Source organism: Clarias gariepinus, chromosome 3, assembly GCF_024256425.1.
Source record: "Clarias gariepinus isolate MV-2021 ecotype Netherlands chromosome 3, CGAR_prim_01v2, whole genome shotgun sequence".
NCBI lineage: Eukaryota > Metazoa > Chordata > Actinopteri > Siluriformes > Clariidae > Clarias > Clarias gariepinus.
Genome location: NC_071102.1, coordinates 2,383,062 through 2,408,667, shown reverse-complemented (window position 1 = coordinate 2,408,667; position 25,606 = coordinate 2,383,062). Strand labels below are relative to the sequence as shown.

The following is a 25,606-nucleotide window of genomic DNA, read 5'->3' as shown; positions in this document are numbered from 1 at the left end:
CTATGATAATGTTCCACCGGATCACCTTCTATTGGAAAATAACCCATTATCCGACCATAACTCCATCTTTTCACTCTGTCCCCACCATTCTACAGCAACACCCACCCAACCACCCAATCCATTCATCCATCCACCCAATTCATCCATCCATCCATCCAGTAGTCCAACACACTCATTCACACTCTACGGGCAATTTTTGGACTGTCGGAGGAAACCGGAGTACCTGGATGAAACCCACCAAGTACAGGGAGAACATGCAAACACCACACATCCTCTTCCATCCCACGGTGTCATTCTTCTGTATTCCCCCTGTCCTACTAACGGTCAGAGGTAGCTTAGTGGTTCAGGCATTGGACTACGGTTCAAACCCCAGCACCACCACGTTGCCCTGGAGCAAGGCCCTTAACTCTCGACTGCTCAGATGTACAAAGAGATTAAAAATGTAGGGCGTCTGCTGTAAATTTAATTGTATTAAAACCTTTTTTTAGACCTTTTTTTTACTATAATCCCACCTACTGTAACTCCCCCATCCTACTGCGACCCTGCCTACCAGATACCACACTTAATATCTCTCCTTCCTATCACATCCCTTCTTGCAGTAACCCAAAGGTTTGATCATATCCTCCACCCCTCTACCGTTCTGTATCTCATCATACCCCTGCCTCCCTAGCTGTCTACAGGAACTCTGAGCTCCCATAATCCGGCCTTTGTCCCATTACCGTGACTTGGGACAGTGGCGGCTCAGGTTCAAGACCCCTTGTTAAGCTTTTGAGCGAGGCCCTTAATCCTATCTGCTCCAGGAGCGCTGTATCCTGACTAACTCTTAACAGAGCTAAAAAAAAAAAAAAACTTGTGCTGTAGGATGCATAAGACCAATAACTAAATCAGAATCAGAATATTAAATTTCATCCCTAACATCACCACTCTACTGTGTCCCCTTTCATTCATCCTAGCTTAACCACAACTTTCCTCTATTTACCCTCCTTTATTGTGTAAACCCTGCTGTCCTAAAGTAACCCCACTGTCCTCATTTGAACCCACCACCTTTCTGTAACCCTACTTCCCTGGTGTAACGCTGATGTCATACAGTATAGTGATCCTGAGTCCTACTTTAATCTCTTTAACTTCACCACAGCCTCACCATCCTACTGTAACCCCACCAAGGAGCTTTATCTTAGGGTTGAACAGTTAAAAAACAACTCTAGACACTGATGAGTGGGCGGAGTCAGACCCCTGATCAGTTTTGCACCTGCAGAAGCTCACGCAGAGCAAAAACAAGCATAACTTGCCTTTACGAGCCTTAATGTACGACACACAGCTGCTCAATCAATTACGGAGATATCGTTGCCTCTAAAGATCCTCATTCAACAATTATCTCCAGCACTGCACTCATCTTTCTCTTGTTCTCTGCGATTTCTCCAGAGGGAAACATTTTCATTTTCAAAACTGCATCTATAACAATAACGCATTATGACTCTGTTTTCTCACGCACTTTAACAAGAGTGTGCAGTTAGGACAAGCTGTGAAGCTATTTTAGGGAAATAGAGTGGATGGAGTGTTGTGCACAGTGTCAAGCTCGAGAAGCGATGGAAAGAAAAGAACAAAAGAGGCAAGAAGGGAAGGAAAAAGAAGGGTGAATGTGAAAGAAATGGAGAAAATGAGAAGGGTAGAGAAGAGGGGAAGGTAAAAAGTGAATAGGAATAGAAAATGAGGACGACCGAAAAGATAAGGAGCGGAAGAGGTAAGACGAATGCATGAAGACAAGAGGAGGAATGAAATCTAAGCTAAGATGTCAAGACATGGAGGTGAAAAAAAAACGAGAAAAGAAGAAACAGGTTGGGGCATATACGGGAAAAAAAATAGAAGGAAAAGTGATAAAATATATGAGAAAATAGAGAGCAGAGCAGGAAAGCGAGAAGAGATTGGTGAAAAGACAGAAGAAGATCGGAGGGGAATGTTGTGATGGAGAAAGAAGAAATACAGAAAAGAAAAAAAAACAGGATGAAGAGGAAAAAAGAAAGTAAATATAAAGGACTAAAGGAATAGATAAGTCAGATATGCAAAGAGATGAGAGAAGGAAAGAGGAAAGGAAAAGTAGGAATGGAAAAAAAAACAAGATGAAAAAACGGGGAAAGAAAGAGGAGCAGAATAAAAAAAAGCAAAAGATAAGAGAACACAGGAAGAGCAGAAAGGAGATGGAAAAAAGGTGAAAAGAAAAGGTGAAAGAAGAAAAATGAGTGGAAAGAGAAGAAGGAACAGAATGTCAGCAGGTCAGATGCCTGCTGAAGAGAGTCGGATTTTTCTCTCGCGTTGAATGTAGAAGAAGAGCAGAGGGTGAATTAAACGGACTGAGAGAGAGAACTGAGCGTCGTGTGCACTTGACTTCTGCTTTCCATAATTCAGGCTGCTTTTAACTTTAGGCAGAGCGATAAAGGAAGTAAAAACTTGGGTGTACCTTGACTCCGGGGGGTCGGGGGATGCCAACGAAAAGGTGATCCAGGAAGTTGGCACTGCGACCGAGGCCCAGGACGGTGTAGGGGAGCTGGAGCGAGAGATATGCTGACTGACTTAGCTGACCCGCTGAAGAAAGACAGAGAAAAAGACAGAGAGGGAGGTGTAGTTATCAGTATACAATTTGGCTGTTTTTTTCCATCTGAACAGACACAACAAATCCATGAGCAACTCCACAACCGAGACTGGACCACCATTTGTGTATCAAAAACTTTCTGGGTTGGGTATTTGGCTTAAACATAATATTATCAAAAATTGTTTTTATGTTTTTTTAATGACCGATATAAATCTGATTTAGGGCTACCTATGACATCACTAAATAAGATCAAGAGCCAAATTATGTCCCCAATTAGATGAGAGCATTGTGGAGCCTGAAAATGTTTCTTTACAGAACGTGTGCGCTACAAGAGTTAAGATGACTGTTGTTGTTTTGGCGTATATTTTAACAGGCTCGGCTGCTGCCAATGCAAATAACGAAAGCCCAGATGTAAGCTCATTTACTAGCAGTTAACAAGCTCGCTAGCTAGAGCCTGACATTTATGAGAAGGCAAAAAAAAAGGTGTAGAGATGTTCTTAGGGCAATCAGGGATTAAAAATAACCATGAAAATATGAAATGTGTTCGCATAAAACAACACAAAGAACATGGAGGGTGGAAGATGAAGCAGGCAGGAGTGTGTAGAAAAGCTGAGTGTGTGTGAATGCAGAATGAAGAGAAAACGTCCCACAGCCCAACAAAAGCCTCTCTAATTGCTCCAATCACACCCACACTCCATTTACAACAGGTTCAGCATGGAGCCGCAGCCAAAGCAGCAAAAAAAGCACAAAAATTCCCCTCTGCGCTGTAATTCGGGAGGGTTTATCTGTCAGTGCGGCATATGGATTCAAAGACGTGTTCTTTAAACATTTCAAAAGTATGCTAGCTGGCTAACAAAATCTGTGAAAAATAAAAGACTTGCATACATGAACTCAAGGATTCACACTATTTGGAAAGTGCTGGTCCACGTGTCAAGTCTGATAAACACTACTCAGATCCACTGGTACGTGTTTTTCTTTTTTTTTTGTGTATTAGATTTCTGCATATTAACGGTTTCACTGCAAACTGTGAAAAGCAACATTTTCAGACTTTTACTTCTTTTGGCAAATTATTATTTTCTGACGCACAAGGTTGTCTATAACAAAATAATTAATTTTAAAAACACTATATAATCTTATTTTAAAAGCTTTTAACGTCCATGCTTTAAGCTAAAGCGTGACACCTCGTCTCCAGATTTACGTGCAAAAGCTGATACAATGTGGCGACCCAATTGCGGCGCGTCTTTCAGTCACGTGGTCAGAGGCAAAATTTCTTCCCGTGCAACACATATTTAATCTGACAGAAATTACATCATCACCATAACTGTCTACCTTTTAAAACCACATGAAAGGCATTTCACGATTGGCAACTCACTAGGCGGGACACACTTTCAAACTTTATTAGTCTAGTGTTTATTAAGCATGTGTGTCACCCTCAGGCTTGTATTTGGTTAAAAGCTTCACATAGTGCAAATATCTTGAAATTTTTTTTATTAACATTTTTTTAAATATAAAAAGTGGGTCCAAACCAGGCGACAGGAAAGGATGAAAGTAACTAAATTTTAAAGATTTAAATTTCAAGACAAGTGTCACAGAAAATCAATAATAAACACAGTAAAAAAAAAAATCATAGAATAAAACAATAAAACTAATCAAAATTAAGCATACTTAACAAGAAAAAAATACATATTACAATGTTAAAACTAATCTGAATGATGTTTAAAAAGCCTCTATTTAAAAATGTACATAAAAGTCATGATCAAAAGGAGGTCAGATTTTGATGATAAAACAAAGAATGAACGCAAAATCTTACATTTTTATAAACAAACTGAATAAAAAGTTTTGCTTTTGTAGTCTGTAGCCAGAATTCTCGTAATAATTAAAATATTTTTTTTCTACTGTTTATATTATTTTGTTACTACTCTGAGTAAGGATTTAGTGATGTAAGTGGATATATTTTATAATAAATGTAAATGCAGAGTATGAGTATTTGTCCATGATTTTTGAGAGACCAAATTTCCTCTGTGTGTGTATGAACGTCTGGCAAAAACATGTTTCAAAAACATGTTCCAAAAACACGTTATTTTGGTAATGCGATGCATTCAGAGTGTAGTGAATAGTGGAGAGCAGTGGGAACTAAACTGTGATTGGACAGATAATAAGCATAAAGAGTGAAATAAGAGTAGTCAAAGAAAAGAAGTAAACCAAAAAAGTTTTAAATACTCAAATAAAGGTACGGTAAGGAAATAATTATGTAATAATTAACATTAGAAATAAAAACTAGCTTAATGCGAAAAAAAAATCAACAATATTATTACTAAAAGTTATTTTTAAGATCAGTCAGAGCCTAAAACTAAAATAAAAGTATGTTTTAAGTTTTATTTAAGTTCAAACTAATAAAAGAAGATGTGAAATGAGATTCAGGACTTTAATGCACAAAACAAAAACAATAAAGAACTTATTCATTTTGAAGAGTGGTTGTATGTAAAAAATTAAAACACTAATGATGATACTAATAAACAGCAGACTGAGAGGATGTAAGGTGCGTTTGAGGCTCTGGTGTGTGTGTGTGTTTCAGCAGCTGGAAAAAGGTCATTCTATAGCTGTTGTGTCGGAGGAAACAGGCAGCAGCAGCTTAATGATGGCATTAAAGAGAAAAACAATTACCAGCATGAAGCTGATTTCCATGATAATGTATGAGTAAGAGAGAAGCTCCTGTGGTGATGTAATATGGTGACAGCTGATTTACCTCCATTACACTAAATAACTGTAAAATCAGTAGAAATGCACCTCATTAAACAGAATCAATTCCAAAACCAAAGAAACCCGAGCACAGACAAACACACATTCTGTTTCATCACGTCTCACAGGGAATCACCAGGACATCTTAATCACCTAAGATCAGGACACCTAATCCCCTCCAACGATGTCACAAAGTAACAAGTGACACTGAATTTAGACTAAATAACGCCGAATTACAGCCAACTCCCCTCTTTCAGTTCTTACAGTGTACAAGCTGGACCAAATGTAGACCTTATGGAGTTAGCAGGTTGTGACTGCAGTCAGAGCCGCAGGTGTCCTGGCTTTCCGAATCTTTGTTTAAACACTGTCCATGAGCTTTCCTGTTTGGCACCATCCACGAGTAAGGTCAATAAGACTGTCCTATGAGTTAAGACTGTCTTCGAGTCTTCCCTTATGGCACTGTTTATACATTCTCATTTATGGTTTTGTCTTCAAACCTTCCTTTATAGCATTTACCTTTTTTTTTGGCACAAAAAGAAAGTTTTTCTTTCTGGTGCTGTCCACAAGTTTAATTTAAGGCACTGTCCACAAGTTTAATTTTAAAGCACTGTCCACAAGTTTTCCTTTTTTGGCACTGTCCACAAGTTTTTATTTCTCGTACTGTCCACAAGGTTTTATTTCTCGTACTGTCCACAAGTTTTTCTTTTTAGCACTGTCCACAAGTTTTCCTTTTTGTCACTGTCCACAAGTTTTCCCCTTTGTCACTGTCCACAAGTTTTCCTTTCTGGCACTGTCCACAAGTTTTTATTTCTCGTACTGTCCACAAGTTTTTCTTTTTAGCTCTGTCCACAATTTTTCCTTTTCAGTACTGTCCACAAGTTTTCCTTCCAGGTACTATCTATGAGGTTTCCTTTCTGGTACTGTCCATGAGGTTTCCTTTTTGGTACTGTCCCCGAGTTTTACTATTATAGCACTATGCAAAAGTTTTTCTTTTTACCAATGTCCATGTGGTTTCCTTTGATGGAACTGTCCACAAGTTTTTTCTTTGTGTCACGGTCCATGAGTTTTCATTTTTGGCAATGTCCACAAGTTTTTCCATCCCTAGTACTGTCCAATGCGGTTTCCTTTATGTCACTGTCCATGAGTTTTCCTCTCTCTCTCTTTTTTTTTTTTTGTCACTGTCCATGATTTTTCCTTTTTTGGCACTGTTACATCAGCTGAATGTGCCAACAAGGAGCACAGGGGCTGAAGTTGGGTTTCCCTGGGAGACTTCTCCAGGCTGATAATGAACATTATGTTCGACAGCATGTTTAACTCCATGTCCGAAAGCAGGTCTGAGTCAGCTCTGCCAGACACGCACTAATTTAACCTTCAGTTTGGTGGCAGCCTGAGTGTGCGATATTCAGCAGTGTGCTTCTGCAGGTAGTGTGCCCTGCTGCTCTTTGGGTGGGCTCTACAAGGATGACATCGACCCTCCCAGTTACATGGCAGGCCCTTTTTATTTTGTGACTCTCGCCACCATTAGTGGTTAGGAGGCATGAGAGGGAAGACTCGACACACGCGACTTTTACATCAGGAGCGCTGTGAGTTGTGAGAGGAACTGCCTCACGTTACACCGATATGAAGAGAATATGGGTTGAGCAAAAACCTCAAGGATAAAAATCTTAGGGGAACTATCTTCATCTCTCTCATTCGCTTTACTCTCTCTCTCTCTCTCTCTACACACACACACACACACAAACACACACACACACTGGTCTAGATGGCTTTAGTGTCCAAATTTGAGCATTGGCTTCAGATTTGTCCCTGGACAAAAAAACGATTGAGCTTAGCAAGCCAGACCTAAACCAAACTGCCAGACCAGCTGCAGACACACACACACACACACACACACACACTTTCCTATACACAAATTCTGACACAAATTACTGTATCTAATTAATCCTATGTCTACACCTGACCCTGACTTCAACCTCATTAACCAAAAAAAAAGAAATATTTGGGACAGTAATGTAAAGTCCTCACAGTGCAGCTTATTAGGTTTGCTTTAACCCTCGGGTTCAGCGGTAATATTTCACAGCTTCACGCTGAACCTCTCCCAACATTTTAATGTCGAAAAAATGTATTATTCTGAGCTCGTTACTTAGAAAAACTGTTTAAGATGACACGTTCAGGGAAACTTTAACAAACGTATAAGACCCTACGGGAGATAAAAAGGGCTTCCCGAGAGATGTGTTTTTAAGGCTACAGTCTGACTTGATACGTGTGTGTGTGTGTGTGTGTGTGTGTATACACTAATGGAGTATAATAAGGAATGTAATAAAGGACCTTGTATGAGCTTCCTGTCGTCTTGGTGAAGAAGCAGTGAGAGTTTTTCCAGATATATTAGTGAGAAGAGTGTCTCCGACAGAGGCCATTATCATTGTCGTTGTCTTTCGCTCTCTCACTCTCGCTCTCCCTCACACACACACACACACACACACACACATATGCACACAGCTTCTTGTGATAAGAGCCCTCATAACGAGAAGGGCTTTGATTTGATAACGTGACGCACTGCATGATTTTGATGGAGGACACAAAACTGCAATACACACACACACACACACACACACACTATGCACAACTCCATCAGTGCCACGTTGCATTCAGCTACGTGGCGTTAAAACCATCCTTGTTTACATATCCATAGCCACATCCCTGTTCAACCCTAAATACATTTAATTTACATCCAACACTTTAATTTGCATGTGTGGTGTCATCATGAGACAAACAAAAACAAATGAAGACAAATAAAAGGCTACATACATGTAATGAAAAATAAAAAAATCCCCAGAAAAAATTTAAAGAAATAAATTAAAAGGCGAGTGGGAGGTGCTTGAGTTCCCACTTAATGTACACAACAACAACAACAAAAAAAAATACAGTCCTAGATGTTTTATATCTTGTATGAATTGATAATCTGGTGGAAAACTAAACCGCCAGCAGGACTACACGGTCTCCATGATGTTATGGTTATTGTCACTGCAACCTAAAAAGCACTTTTCTTTTTCTCTCCTTATTTTATGACGGAACACGCGTCCCTAAAAGAGCGCTCTTTGTCATAGCTGAACATTCGCAGCAGTGAGCCGAAATGCTCATCACAGACTGGCAGGTAGGAGGGCACTGGAATATTTGATTGAACACAGCAGGGTCAGAATGAAAAAAACTAAACAAAAAAAAAAAAACCTAAAAGAATAACCTCCATTTCACATCACATCAGGTCTTCAGTGCTCATTACAAAGCCATAAGCGTTTCCCAGTGAGGGGTTTCCCTCCGGTGTAGCCTCGGCCATCAGGTCCGCCTGCAGTGTTTATTACCAGTCACATGACATCATAACACACCGTAAAAACTAACAGTGCTGTCTCTCTGTCTGCAGTTATAATGTAATAACTATATTGCTTTTATTACTTTTTCGCTCAGTATTTTTGTAAGACTCAACCCCATAATTATTACATTTTATTATCTTGTATTTTATTCTGTTTTCATATTACATAATGAATTAGGCTGGACAGGTTGATTGTAACAACCAGTTTAAAGTTCCCATAAACATGTGATTTAAATCTATAAAGTTTAAAATTTTAAAACCTATAAAAATCTGTAAATAATAAATTAATAGAGTGATAAAGGTTTTATTTTAAATGTGTGAGGTATTTAAAAATGGAGCTTTACAGCTTTTACCCGCATAAAAATAATATATTATGAAAATTAATTTGGATAAATTTTGAAAACACCCACCTGCCATACTCAATAACCTGATATCACCAACATTAGATAGTCGACGAGCTCGATGTTTTTATTTACAAATATACACACGGACGTAGACAGTTCAACAGGATGTTTTTGGTATCAGAGCCAATTTGTCAACAGCAGCAAAACAAAAAACACTGTAACCACAACAACTGTCTGAAGGATTCTAGCTATGTTAGCTCAGTTCACGTACCATTTAGAGCAGGCATCACTAAATAGATTATTCTGTTATAATTAATTTAACAGTAATCTAGCGCTTTTTCCCCCTCAAGGTGGGCGTGGCTATATGCGTCACTCAACAGAGCTGATAGTATGCCCTGTATACACAGAGTGTGTGGAAGAAACAGAACCGAAAGCGCAACATAGTAAACTATGAAAACTGAACCTTTAGAGACGAACAAACAGATCAATGTATGTTTATTCTTCCTGCGGGAAGTTTAAAACCAGATTGTCTTATATGTTCTAAAACTGTGTGGCTAATAACAAGCAGTGATGTGAAGCGCCACTATGAGAGAAAACACACACGGGTCGTTAGAGCGAACACATCCGCATCAGTCCGAGGTGAGGGCGTGTAAGATATCAGAACTGAGAGCCCGGTAGGACAGAGCAACCAGAGTCCTCTCACATTTATTTACAGCCCAGCATCGAGCAAATGAGATTGATTCAAGATTGTTGTTTGTATTCTATACACATACAACAGAATATACATGGATATCAAAGGTTAAACTGTAAACAGATTTAATGTAGTTACTGAAAACTGACAATAAATATTATGCAAATGCTATGGGAATTTTAAATTGCTTCATTTTTATAGACACACAATGACTTTATATAGAGATCTGAATCCTAACACAAACATGAAATTCAGACCTCGGCTTAAAGAAGATTTTCTGGACCAGACCTTCTTAAATTTTAACTCAGCAACCCTAGTTTACAGTCTGCAGTCATGTCGTGCTGGAATTATGGACGTGTTTGGTCCAGCCTACTTTATTGACATCATACATGATAAAGCACTTCACCCAAATAGGTACTAAGAAAGTCTGTGTTTTAAACAAAGGAATGTCAATTAAGTTCTCTCTGATGGGCGAACAAGAATTTATTCAAATCAGATTCAGAGTCTAGGAGGACAGATTCACACAAACATCCTCTCAGGCTTCAGGGTGATTTTTAAACATTAAACACGATGGCTGGACAGAGTGAAATTATAAGCGAGCGAATTCTGGGGACCGCCAGTGATACCATCTCTATTTTAAATTGAGCAGTAACAATATGTGGAGGAGGGCAGTGGAAAATCGATTCACTTTTTTATTTTTTTTTCAAGGCCATGGTGAGCTAAAGCCACAGAGCAGCAGAGCTCACAGAAGAGTGAGGGGAAAACCTTGAGAAGATAAAAGCGTCGCCTGAAAACACTATGCTGCTGAATGGGACGTGAAATGACCATCAATGGGTTTACACATTAATCGAAGTGCTTTTACGTCAGAGTCCAAAACAGCAGTACTCAGTGTGGGTGTTCAGTTATGTACTTTTATTCGTATGATTGTACTTTCATTTTTCATTAAGTGTGTCAGTGTGCGAGCCGTCTAACTGTGTTAAACACCCTTGGCCATGACCTCCTGCATGTTTCTGACCAAAACATTTTGATTCTATAAGCCTATTTCAGATGTCAGTGAGTCCCCTGGCTTTGGACCTGACTGCAGGAATCAATGATTCTGTTCAACTTAACTTAAAAGTTTGTTAAAAAATAAGGTTAAAAATCGACTGGTAGTTTTTCTATGGAGTTACTAGTTATGGAATAACTGCTAATTGCTAGCAGTCAATATTAGTTAAGCCAAGTTCATACTGTATAACTGGATTGTACATCACATGGTAAAAGAAAGTAAACAACGGCCTGTAAATTCATTCCTTCAAGACATCGCCATGGTTGCTAGGTAACCATATTCCCATTCCCTGCGTGTGGTTACAGCTGTTTTAGCTTTAGTTGTAACAACACTGATATTTAACTGTGAGCGGTGTCACGATCCATGTGATTAAAACGATTAAGTGATTTAATCGATCTATTGTAGGTCAGCTCGAGTCATTGCATCGCGGTGTAAGTTTTCGACCCAGAATTGATTCCATATATTTATTTACAGTATTTGTTACATAAACTTGCAACCATTAAATGGTCTAAATTATATGAATTCTTTGAATATATATTACAGCATATTGTGGAAAATGAAAACCACCTTCCTCGTCTACAAAAAGATCACTTCTTTTTTTGACTTAGGTGGTTGGGGCAAAACTGATACCTACTGGACCAGAGGAGAAACCAGGAAAGAAAGATTATCGCTTTGTATAGGATATGACCTTTAAACAAATCAATCAATCAATAATTTACTTATATAGCACTTTTTAACAACTATAAGTTGATGAAAGTGCTTTATAGAAAAGACAAAAAGAAACCAACACAAGTTGTTAAGATAAACATAAAAATTTAAGAAATTAAGAAGATGAAGTAACATATATGGATAGACAATAAAACTGAAAACAATACTAAAAATATACAGTAGCTCAATCAAGAATATAGATAAACAAATGTATGAACATTATGACTTAAACAGAATTTCAATGTTTATTAGAAGATTAAATAGTATTTTTTATACTTTAAACCTAAAAAGAAATCTAACTACTTGAGAAACACCATAAAGTTCTCCTGAAATGATTAAATTTTAAAATCACATTGACTATAAATTAACTCGAATCAACAGCCTACCCATGATCCACATCTCTACTTGTCACCGTGTGTCACAAGGTATTTCAGTGTTTGATGTCGTGCAGCATGACCAGGAGTCACTTCACACATTTTACCTAATGTTAGCTTTAGCTACGTAGTCGATGAGCTGTAGGATTATAACTGTAGTTACATGAAAACATTTACCAAAGTCTAAAGAGTCTTTTGAGCCTTGTATCTCATATTAATGATCTTCTCTCCATATTTTATTGTATGATATTACATTAAATACAGATACAATTTATTAAGAACACCTATCCTGCATCTCTACGAATGTAAGATTAATTGTTAACTTGTTTACAGCTTCTTGCCTCAGTAGCTTCTGTACTGTAGTTTTGTCCACCCAGCAGTTATGTATATTCTCTAGCATTTCATTGTTTTTCCTGGTACAACCCCCCACCCCCCCCCACACACACACACATGCACATTATATAAACACACTACTATTTTTGCAGTATTTGGATTTGTGGTAGGATCACAGTATGAAGCATTTAAATCTCCAACCTTATGATTAAGAATCATGACAGGAAGTTTGTCTACCTATAACAAAAACAACAGTGTCATCTGTACTAGTTTCAACAGTCAGGCAAAGACAAATCCCTTTACAGTCAGAAATCCCACTTGAGCTCAGGCCGACAACACCAAAGACACAGGAAGTTGCAATACAGCAGCTGCTTTGTGCTGATAAAACAGCTTCTGTTACTTGGGGTCTTCTTCGGGTGGTGGGCATCATATCAGGAAATGTGTGGTTTCCAAACACAGAGAACCATAAGAAAATCAGAGCACTCAGGGTTTGGAACTCAATTCTGTACTTTTCCAAGGAACTAATTTGGCTCCAGCACCAAAATGCAAGAATATGTTTAGAGTTTTGCATTTGCAGTTTGTAAAAATGCACGTACAGTTACATTACATAGAAAATGCTATAACATTTTCTAGGTTTAGGATTTGTGTGGGGATCAGTGTTTAGTTTTAGGCCATAAAAAAATAAAAAGTTGTACACATTTTCAACTGGTAATACAAACCAATTGTACATTTAGCCTATAGCTTCTAACAAATTATTAACATTAGCAGCAAATTGTGTGTTAGCTCAGCATGCTATGTTTTTTTTTTTTGGAAACTAGGAAAACACCCAACACATTATTTTTGGATGTTATTTATTTATTTGTTTATTTATTTATTTTTGTTTTTAAAGTGATGAGTGAACTGTTGCAAAAGTCAAAAGATCAAAATGACATAAAAATGTAAACCTGATGGGGGGAGGGGGGGTGGTGGGGGTGGATTAGGGTGTGAATTGTCTTATTTGCATTCCTTCACTGATGGCAAAAACTTGCCAGCAGTAAAGGAATGCAAATTTCTCTATTTTTGGCTCCAAGCAAAAGGACCATTGTCACAGATTCAATCTTTTTAAAATATTTCTGAGAGTATTTGCTTTACAGTTGTTATGCATTTGCAAACCTAGGACTTTGGCACCAAAGTTACAACGTGCGTAAAAATGTTCATGGACTGCAAAGTTTGTTTTATAATTAAGACTGGGCGTTATGACAAAAAAAATGTAACAATTTTTTTCATATTATTCGGCATCAATAATTATCAATCATTTTAAATAAACTATTATAAGGCTATACTTTTCTTAATAAAAAACAGGAGAAAAATATTGACCAATGTTTTTATTATTATTATTATTTTTATCAAAGTACACTAGGATGGTGAGATACACACCTAAAGTGAAAATGAACAAGTATAATGAAATGATCCTACATTTAGTAATATTAATTAACCTAACATTATTAATATTAGAAATATAAATGATTTAATTAAGTTAATATAATGTTATTAAATACACTCTAAAATTTGTTCATTGTATTGCTGGTTTTAGTTGGAGGTTTTCTCCTGCACAGTTTACACACAACTGTACTCTGACCTTTGTCTGTCATACTGCTTAGCTAACCTGTCCTTTTTTATTATTAAGTTCTTCTTCTCTTTCTGCACTTATCTTTCCCCTTGAGTTCCACACAGCTTCTATTGTTTATTGTGTCTCATGTTGGGGGCTTAAGAGTCTCTGCTGAAGGCCACACAAACCGCCATGGGTTAAAATGTTGTTTAACACTATTTCATGAAAACCAGTTTCTCAGGGAATGAATTTCATTAAAATCGTCTTTTTCATGTTTTATTTGTATTTATATATTTTATTTTAACAATATACATCCTTGGATCTTGCATTCTGGTCCCTTCCCCGGCACACAAAGAATCTTGGGATAAGTTGGGCCGTGAACCATATACACACACCATTGCACCCTTCATTTTCAATAGAATGAAGACAGCGTTTAGAGGAGGCTCCAAAAGGTGAAGACCTTCGTAGCCATGGTGTGACGCAATTATTATTTAAATGCATCTGTCGAAGGATGTCAACCCGCTATTGAGACACTCAATTTTGTGTCTATTGCAGAATTGTCTATTTCAGTATATATCTCATTATCATTCTGTTACACAGGCTTATTTTATCTTGTTATATTGCCCATATGTTTGAAAGAGCTCACAGTGCTTTACGCTTGTCTAGTTCATGTCTTCTAAATGGCTAACAGAGAACCATGTTTTTGTAACTGCAATCCAGTACTCCCATAATTAGGAAATAAGTCCAGTATTGTGTCAGTAGAAAATGGGTTTGTGAAGCATGCCCGCCTGCAAATAAGCACATGGGCAAAGTCTCTACGTTTCTTTTGCAATAAAATTAAAACCTCAATGTTGATCATTAGATTAGGCTTTAAGTCAGTAAAAACCAAGACACACAAAGAGAGCGAAAAAGCCAGAGAGGGTTTACTGAGAATCTATTTGCCCCCTAAAAATAGTGTAAACTGCTCAAAGGACCCTACAGGCAAGCAAGGATTTGACGAGGACTTTAAAACTATTTCATAATTAATTTCTTTTTAAAAAGAGAATATCTTACACAGAGCACCACAGCAGAAACTTTCTTCACCCGTCATATCTGTTATCTCTATTTATCTAAAAATAACTTCCCTCTTTCCTGCTGGAGATGTATCTCTGTGTAAACCTGTATCATGTGGGCCTAATATTATACATTCATATACAGATAAACACACAAATGCACACACGCACACACACAAACGTACACATTTTAGGGGTAGAGGGCACCTATAGCTTAAGAACACACTTCACAGGTTTGTAAATTCCAAAGATGATTCATCTTTTGACATTTAAGCACAGACTTTATCTGACAATTCTCTCTTTAAAAGACTGTAAAACCAAGGCTGTTCTCCGTATACCGTCCTAAACACACACACACACACACACACACACACACACACACACACACACACACACACACACACACACACATTTATAAACACACATCTTATCCTAGATGGCCTTAGCTAAATAACTGGTGCATATTTCTTTCCTAAACTTTATCCAAAATAGCTTTGATTCCCTAATGCTACTAATTCAAATAGGTTAACCTGAATGATAAATATAAAGGAAAACAGAATTGTGGGAGGGATCAGGCCTAATGACGATCCTAAGGCATTTGTTGAGTTGTTTGAGCATGCCGTCAAGACATGGGACTGGCCTGAGTGACAATAGGCAGCAGCTTTGTGCCCCCTCCTCATTGGCGACAGCTCCATCGTATACTGGATTATTCTGTCTTTAAGGAGGCAATCCCATAGTCAGTCAGCTGTACGGTTGCCAGCGCTTCTATCTTGACTCTTGCTCTTCATGGTCACCCAGTTGTGTTCAGTGGGTCAGAGGTCACTCAGTAGTTAAGGCGTTGAACTGCTGATCGGAAGGTCCCAGGTTTGAACTCCACTACCACCAAGCTGCCGCTGTTAAGCCCTTGAGCAAGGCCGTTAACCCTCCACTGCTGAGGTGTAAAATGTAAGTCGCTCTGGCTAAGGATGTCTGCCAAATGCTGTAAATGTAAATGTTTGTTTAGCAGCTCTGGGATACTTGCTGCCACTGCCTGTTGGTGGAGAAAGGTGGAGGAAGGCAGTGCCAAGGCTGCGCAGCTGCCACCAAAATGAACAAAGTAGTTCCATTCCCGTTGTCTGGCGTCTGATTCTTCCCCTCTTTCTGTTCTTCTGTCCCCTTTTTGCACTGCCCTTTTTGGTTGCCTTCCCTACCCAGGCTGTGCGAATGAGGTGGTCTTTTTCCAGGAAGAACACCGGGAATTTACACGATAAGCATAAATACAGTCGTGATACTGATGCCGACACTGGTGGCACTGGTGCCTTGAACAGAAACGTACCAGGTAACAGAGAGAACACAAGGGGGTACACATAAGGCCTTAGTAGAAACCTCTACCTGAAAGCCTAATTCAGTGTGGGGCTTGCGGGGGGGCGGCGGAAATGCTGAACTGGTAAAGGCAAGGTGTGGCCATAGTGATGTGCATAAATATCCAATAGCTCCCATCACCATTCAGTTAAGTGAGGTAAAAAAACAGAGCCAGTGTTTTGTCCTTGACTCACCCACCCACTGATCCTGGGGACCAAGTGGCTGGAATTTGTTTTAATGAGTAAAATGCCGCTGAATTAATCCTGCAATAAGAATTGGCAGGGTAAGGAACACGTAGCTTTGGCTGGAGGTGTTGAGTCGGTATCATCAATGTCAGCTCTACATCAGGGAAATACAGAAGATGAGTGGGGGCTCCGCCTCTCCTCCCCGCACAAAAAGATTGCTTTGTGCCAGTCTTAGTAGACCATGTAACATTTGTGCATGCATTGTTCCAAGACATCTCTCAGGTCAGAATCTCAAAATAAATTCTAACTGATCAAGACACTGTATTTATGTCATGCACACTACATGAACTGTAAGACCTATGGGACATTAAACCACAAACATTTGGTCTGATGAAATAATGTAATCAAATGCTTAAAAACAAGACTAGTTTGTTCGCGATGATGTTCATCACTAAGATAAACTGCTTAAGGCCCTTTATTTGCAGGTCAAGAGGTCGTGCAAACCTGGGTCAGACACTGGGTCAGTCAACACAGGGGAATTCGATACAGGCTTAACAGGAATTTGGACCAGGAGACAAAGTATTACTTGTATTACTACCCATGTCGATTAATAAATTACTTGCCAAGTGACGAAGACCCTTTGAGGACCACCTCTCACAGTACAAGAGAAGACAGGTTACCAGATTGCAGAAGGAATTTTTTTGAATTTTGTGTACTAACCTTAAGGAAAACACCACATAGCGACTCCTCATGGTATAGCTGTGTATGATTGACCATATAGCCTTAACACAGGAAAAATGTCACTTGTGGTTTGTCACTCTAATGTGAACGAGGGGCTAGGCCAAACATCCTGACACCTGTTAGACGTTTGAGATACCCTCCTGCCATTTATATTTGACATCAGTTTTTGTGGTTGTGCACAGCCGACCGTATAGATTGCCTTAACACAAGAAAAATGTGGTTCTGGAAAAAAAAGGCGCTGTTCGACATGGCGGTAATAGAGGAGTCTAAAAGTGATTGGATCAGCCTGGTGGTTTTGGTGCCCAAGTCACATAGCTTGGTCTGATGCTGTGTGGACTATAGAAACGTCAATACAGTTTCTAAATCTGAAGCATATCCAATACCTCATATAGACAAAATGCTTAATTGGTTAGGTGCGGCTCACTTTTATTCAACACTGGAATTAATTAAGAGATATTGGCAAAGTCCTTTGACACTAATTTCCTGTGAAAAAATGGCTCTTTTTTACCAACCTAAAATGACCTAATATTGGGCAGCAGCGACATGGTCAAGCATTGCATCCAGACAGAGAGGTGGGTGATGCCAACAGGTAACGCGTAATGTTTTTCAGCTGCGCCTCATTATGTAATTTATTTATTGATGTCTGTTTGTGTTGGCAGAGAGAGAGAGAGAAACATACGACTGACTGTGCCAGCACACAGACCAGAGAGCAAGCGTGCGTGTATGTCAGTGCTGAAAAGCAACATTCAAATGTGGGCTAGAACAAAAAGGACTAATAGGCCTGATTTAAAAATTTCATTTACCAAACATGCCAAGAACTGTCGCAATTATGGGAAAAATTAAGGTTGTAAAGAAGTAGCAGACATCATTGGTATCTCTGGAGAGCATCTCTCTATCTCTCTATCTCTCTATCTATCTATCTATCTATCTATCTATTCACACACACACATCTCTCTCTCTCTATATATATATAAAAATATCTCCATATCTGCTTATAGCTAATATAAAGCCATACGATGTAAATCAAAGGAAACTCGAGTATCTGGAGAAAATTAACCAAGCACAGAGTTCGATTCCACACAAACCGACCCAAAGCGGCAATCAAATTTGCGACCTGGACCCTGGAGGGGTTTCAAACTTTTCTAAACATTAAAATATAAACAAAAACAAACATAAATCTTAAATTCTTAAAAAGAGTTTTTGTGCCACTTGATAGCTTGAACGCAGGGTTAGGCACAAGGTGAATTCATTTCCAATTAATTTGTCATTTTTAATATATTCTTCATTCGTGCATGCAAAACAAATTACTCTTATTTTTAGGTCAATTAGATGCAGGGCTTTAGATAATTTACTGCATAACCGGTAAACTGCATAAATGACACAAAAGTCCAGGGGTATGGTTTATTAAAGTGTGCATTAAAGTAAAGTACTTCTTCTTCTTTGTCTTTCGGCTGTTCCCTTTCAGGGGTCGCCACAGCGAATCATCTGCCTCCATCTAACCCTATCCTCTGCATCCTCTTCTCTCACACCAACTAACTTCATGTCCTCTCTCACTGCATCCATAAATCTCCTCTTTGGTCTTCCTCTAGACCTCCTGCCTGGCAGTTCCAACCTCAGCATCCTTCTACCGATATATTCACAATCTCTCCTCTGAACATGCCCAAACCACCTCAATCTGGCCTCTCTGACTTTATCTCCAAAACATCTAACGTGGGTTGTCCCTCTGATAAACTCATTCTTAATCCTATCCATCCTTGTCACTCCCAAAGAGAACCTCAACATCTTCAGCTCTGCTACCTCTAACTCTGCCTCCTGTCTTTTCTTCAGCGCCACTGTCTCTAAGCCGTAGAGCATCGCTGGTCTCACCACTGTCCTGTACACCTTTCCTTTCATTCTCGCTGATATTCTTTTATCGCACAACACACCTGACACTTTTCTCCACCCATTCCAACCTGCCTGTACCCGCCTCTTCACCTCCTTTTCACACTCTCCGTTGCTCTGGACCGTTGACCCTAAGTACTTAAAATCCTGCACCTTCTTTACCTCTGCTCCCTGTAGCCTCACCGATCCTCCTGGGTCCCTCTCATTTACACACATGTATTCCGTCTTGCTGCGGCTAACCTTCATTCCTCTGCTTTCCAGAGCATACCTCCACCTCTCCAAATTTTCCTCCACCTGTTCCCTGCTCTCGCTACAGAGCACAATGTCATCTGCAAACATCATAGTCCATGGGGACTCCTGTCTTACCTCATCTGTCATCCTGTCCATCACCAGAGCAAACAAAAAGGGGCTTAGAGCCGATCCCTGATGCAGACCCACCTCCACCTTAAACTCTTCTGTCACACCTACAGCACATCTTACCACTGTCTTACAGCTCTCATACATGTCCTGCACCACTCTAACATACTTCTCTGCCACTCCAGACTTCCTCATACAATACCACAGCTCCTCTCTTGGCACCCTGTCATACGCTTTCTCTAAATCTAAAAAGACACAATGCAACTCCCTGTTACCTTCTCTGTACTTCTCCGCCAGCATCCTTAAAGCAAATACTGCATCTGATGTACTCTTTCTAGGCATAAAACCATATTGCTGCTCACAAATGCTCACCTCTGCCCTTAACCTAGCTTCCACTACTCTTTCCCACAGCTTCATTGTCTGGCTCATTAGCTTTATACCTCTGTAATTGCCACAGCTTTGCACATCTCCCTTGTTCTTAAAAATTGGCACCAATACACTTCTCCTCCATTCCTCTGGAATCCTTTTACTCTCCAAGATCTTGTTAAACAAACTTGTCAAAAACTCTACTGCCACCTCTCCTAAGCACTTCCATACCTCCACAGGTATGTCATCAGGACCAACAGCCTTTCCACTCTTCATCCTCTTCAACGCCCTTCTCACCTCACTTCTACCAATATTTGCTACTTCCTGTTCCACAACAGTCACCTCTTCTACTCTTTGTTCTCTTTCGTTTTCCTCATTCATCAACTCCTTAAAGTACTCCTTCCATCTTCCCATCACCCTCCTGGCATCTGTCAGTACATTTCCATCTCTATCTTTAATCACTCTAACCTGCTGCACATCCTTCCCATCTCTATCTCTCTGCCTTGCCAACCTGTACAGATCCACCTCTCCCTCCTTACTGTCAAGCCTAGCATACAAGTCCTCGTATGCTCTTTGTTTGGCCTTTGCCACCTCTACCTTCACCTTACTCTGCATCTCCCTGTACTTCTGTCTACTCTCTTCAGTCCTCTCAGTGTCCCACTTCTTCTTAGCTAGCCTCTTTCCCTGTATACACTCCTGGACTTCCTCATTCCACCACCAAGTCTCCTTGTCCACTTTCCCCTTACCTGATGATACACCAAGTACCCTCCTACCTGTCTCCCTGATCACATTGGCTGTAGTTGTCCAGTCAACTGAAAGCACCTCCTGACCACCCATAGCCTGTCTCAACTCCTCCCTAAAGACTTCACAATATTCTTCCTTTCTCAGCTTCCACCACTTTGTCCTCTGCTCTGCGTTTGACCTCTTCGCCTTCCTCACCACCAGGGTTATTTTACACACCACCATTCTGTGTTGTCTGGCTACACTCTCCCCTACCAACACTTTGCAGTCACTAATCTCTTTCAGGTTACAACGTCGACACAAGATGTAGTCGACCTGAGTGCTTCTGCCTCCACTCTTATATGTCACCCTATGTTCCTGCCTCTTCTGGAAGAAAGTATTTACTACTGCCATTTCCATCCTCTTTGCAAAGTCCACCACCATCTGTCCTTCTACATTCCTGTCCTGAAGACCAAACCTGCCCATCACATTTTCATCACCTCTGTTCCCTTCCCCAACATGTCCATTGAAGTCTGCACCAATCACCACTCTCTCACCTCTGGGGATGCTCTGCATTACTTCATCTAACTCAATCCAGAATTTCTCCTTCTCTTTTAACTCACATCCTACCTGTGGGGCATAACCACTAACAACATTGAACATTATCCCTTCAATTTCCAGCTTCAGACTCATCACCCTATCTGATACTCTCTTCACCTCTAGAACATTCATTAAAGTAAAGTACTAAATTTGTGCAAAAAAACGTCAAGTACGTACTGGACAATTCCTTTTATCACGTGAACTCAGTACAATGTAAAGTGCAATCACAGTGCAATATCCAATTAATTTATCAATATAAATCAATTAATAATTGCTTAGTTACATTTAAACAGAATGTACAAACACTATTAAATTGCAATATATGGTAAACAACTTCCCTTTAAAACAAGGGTGCTGCTTGTTTTAGATAAGTAACAATGAAGTAAAGATACAAAATATGCAATTTGTTTCCCCCATTACATTTAAAAATGGTGCAGTGGTATAAAAATAAACTTTTAGTTTCTGTTGAAGTGGTCGCTTTTTAAATTTTATTAACATTTTAACAACAAATAGTTGATTAATTATTAATAGGGTCTAATGCTACACATATTCAAATTTATAGTATTCGGTACAGGAAGTGCAGCTAGGTGTGTGTTGTGAATAAAGTCTAGATTCAAAAAGTTAGAAAAACAATTTCTCAAACAACAAACTGAATAGTTAGTGTTTTAGATTAAACAAAAATATGTCTGTATGTTAATGAATCCAAAGCTAATATTTGTATACAAGTACATCTCAACAAATGTGAAAGACTCATATTCTAGATTCATTTCATTTGAAACCGTTTTTGTTTCACTGACCTGTCAGTGCCATTCAGAGCAAAAAATGTTAAAAATATCCTATAAATACCCCTTAGTTAAAACAAATATTGTTTGAACTATTTGTTATAGATAGTGCTATTACTATTCCTGGACAACTTATGACCTATATACCTAGATGTTTGTAAAAAAAAGAAGAAGAAAGAAGTATGTGCACTTCTTTTGGCCAGCTTACCTGTTTAAAGTTTTGAGGAAGTTTATGTTTACAAGTTAAAGTAATAATAATTGAAAAGAAAGTGCATGCCTTTTTAAATCTTTACTGTAACAAAAAAAAAATACTGACATGTGACTTCAAAACGGAGGTGTGTACCACACAGTGAGTTTTGCCAACTGTTTCACTTTAAATTATTAATTCATGATAACAGACGCACATTTTCCCCTTAATTTTTTCTAGTGGCACAATCCTATGCTTCCTACATTCTGATTTATTTGTGGACGCCCACCACTCAGGGTTTCTGAGGGTAGAAGCAAATTGAAATCAAACTAACTACAGATAGTTATAATATAAGGTATGATATAAACAACATGAAATTTATTTAACAGAGTGGCATTCAATTAGATTTTAAATGATAAACAAAATAAAAAATAACAACCATTAGGTTTCAGTTTGTGTAAACTGTACTGCCATAGACTACACTTGGCCTACTTCAAATATAACCCCAAATTCTATCAGTCTGGACAGTGAAGGTGGAAAATCCGGGAATTAATACATGCAAAATGTAAGTGGTATGGAAATTACAGAGTTTTCAATTTGTGTAAATAAGAGATTTAATGCATTTGCCGTCGTTCGTTGATTTACTTCCAGCTCTGACTCAACATTTTTCAATTCATTGCATTTGCCCTTGTATCTCCTACCTGGAGTTTTAGATTTTGTAATCGTTTGAGCCGTGAGTGTGCCAGAAATGTTGTGGGTCTGCTCAGCTAGTTGATAAGGATCCTTCTAAAGGCTGGCACACGACTCCATCAACATCTCTGTTTTTATTTTCAGTTCTTTTAGCTCATCTTCCAAAGATTTTTGGACGTCCACACATGACACTCTCTCTCTTCACCAAGGTTTTGGCTAAGGGTAAAGAAGCCAGTAGTTCCTTTGTGTCCGGCGTGAGGGCGCTTTGAGAATCCCCTAACAAGCCCAAACTTGGTCACAGACTAGTTTCTGGGCCTCAAATATTTCTTCTTCTTTTATGTTAAAAATCTCTAGTGCCCTGTTCACAAAGAAGTGTTTATCTACCATACAGTAGCTTGGCTATGAGATAAAAGCAGGAGGTCTTCAAAGAAACGCTGAAGTTCACAATAAGACTTAATTATTTTAGTATTCCAGATTTGCAATTAATTATTTTAGTATTCCAGATTTGCAATAACAGAATGTAATATTATTTGCACTATTGAATACTAAGAGAACTGTAATACTTTTATATTGTTACAGGTCCTACAGTGACAGGCACGTGCCAAAATAATTCGCTCCTTACTCACTCTGAATAACTAACTAACTATGCTTATAATTTTTGTTGTTGTTGGTCTTTCAGCTGCTCAACAAAAAGGCAAAGGTTTTTTTTCTTACGCTTTTTGTTTTACAATGCTCTTCCTGGCGCAACCCTGCCATTTTATCTGGGCTAGGTACTGGCACTGCATCCACTGGGGTTTTGGGTATTGGGTGGGAATTGAATCCTTCTGCATTTTAATGTTATATTTGCAACGACAATTAATCAATAAAAAAAAAGATATAAATAAAAGTAAATATTATTCAGCTTGTAAACATAAAAACCCAACTGATTCTTAAATGTTCTTTTTTATGTGATTTTACTTTATATTTCATCTGTCATCTGCCAAAATCGATAATTGTTTTCCAATTATAATGTTATAGACCGTGCAAATTAACGTCTTATGGTTACCACACAAACTCTGGATACACATGGTGAAAAACAAGGCCCCAGTTCAGGGAGTGCACATTCTGCAGAAAAAGTAGAATAGCACAGGAGTGAGCAAAACTGTAGGGAAGAAAGATCAGTCGTCTGCTTCCACAGCCTGAGGGTCTGAGTGTACAGATGGGAGCAAAATGTATCGGCTTAATGTGGCCAAACATCTTTCCATAGCTGGAGTTCAGCAAATACTGCAAGGCATGCCAACAGGGTAGAGCTTTCTGTCGTACACTGGGAATGTGACCAGAGCAGGTGTGTCTACACGGCTTCAGAGAATCTTGTGCTTCGTGTAAAAATTTGAACAGGATAAAATAAGTGATTGTTTTATGTTTAAATGTGCTCCTGGGGTCTGTCAGAGAAAATTATTTTATTTTTATGTTGTAATCAGAGCATTATGTCATCATAGACCCTTAAAAGAGAAGTCTTTTTCAGTCTTTACATTTTTAGGTCAGTTGTGTGGATTTGAGTTTTTAATTTTTTTTTTTCATAATAAAAAAAATGTCTTGAGGGGACAAAAACAATCATGTCATTGAAAGGGTACCAGGTACTCGCCAACAATGGAAAGGCTGGAGAGACACACGCGGATGCTACACTACAGGATCAGTTTTTACAACAACAAAAAAAATCATCTCAGTTATTTATACAATCTTTTCATTCCTCACTGAGCGCAGGTGGTTTAAAATGTTTAAATTAAGCTACTTCTAAAGACGAATGCTAAACACAGATGGGTTAAAGCAGGACAAGTGGAGTGAGCTGAATGGAGGTGTGACTCACCGGAGGCGTTCTTCAGATAGCCGTTAGAGTCCACTGACGTGTACATGACATATGGACCGGGCTGATTCACACCAAATGGCTAAAAGATACAAACGCACACAATACGTTTATTATACTTTGATAACTTTTTTACCAGTTAAACAGCTTTAAAAATCCTAACAGATTAAAACAGTTTGAAATTGCAAAAGAAGAAAAAATATTTGTATTTTATCGTATCATATGCTAATGATGTGCAAGTATATCTTCCTCTGGAACTCAATGACCTTATTTGTTTGTTTGGGAGATTTTAAATTGTGGCTTTCGCAAAATTTTCTGCTTTTAAATGAGAAAAAAAACAAGGTTATACTGTTTTGAAATTCATCTCTACCTAGAAGCACCAATTTGTATCCTAAACATTTTAAACATAATCTTAAACCTACACTTAGTAATTTAGGGGTGATATTAGATAGTAAATTGGACCTTGACGCTCAGATTAGCGCAGTAGGTTTTTCAATTGCGTCAGCAGTCAGAGGTTAAGCTTTTTTTTTTTCTTTTTACACAATGATCTTGAGAGAGCAATTCATGCTTTTTATTAGCTCAAGACTGGATTACTGCAACTCACTTTATGTTGAGATAAACCAGTCGTCCCGTGCTCGCCTGCAGGTAGTGCAAAATAGTGCAGCTTGTCTCTTAAAAGTGACTCGCAATGGATGGATCTAAAGATTTTATTGTTTGTTTTTAAGGCATTAGTTATTTTATTATTATTATTATTTTCATCATCATCATTATTATATTTTCCAGTTTTATCCTAATGATATTTATACAGCAATAAACCCCAACATATTAGAACCTCCTCTAAATTATACAATATCATACTAAAACTGTGTTAATCGTGTGGGATAAAAGGTTGTGATACAGTCGATCATTGATCTCGTTTGGACATGAGAGACGTTTTATGTCTCGGAAGGACAAAGACTTCAATACAAATGATGGACAGAATCAGCGAGACAGGGTTTATAGAGTATTAAAGAAACAGACAGAAAGACAAAGCAAGATGAAGTGATGATAGAGAGATGGATAGAGAAGAGGCTGATGATGATGGA

The 25,606-nt window shown here is 38.6% G+C and overlaps 1 protein-coding gene across 1 annotated transcript in view; it reads right to left on the bottom strand.

Annotated features, from left to right (window-relative positions):
• Positions 1-25,606, bottom strand: part of itfg1 (integrin alpha FG-GAP repeat containing 1) — a 154,111-nt gene that overhangs the window by 21,046 nt on the left and 107,459 nt on the right. The window contains exons 14-15 of the mRNA XM_053491718.1: positions 24,525-24,603; positions 2,456-2,580 (exon numbers count right to left, since the gene is read on the bottom strand). Coding sequence (XP_053347693.1) covers positions 2,456-2,580; positions 24,525-24,603 — 204 coding nt within the window. The remainder of the gene's footprint in view (positions 1-2,455; positions 2,581-24,524; positions 24,604-25,606) is intronic.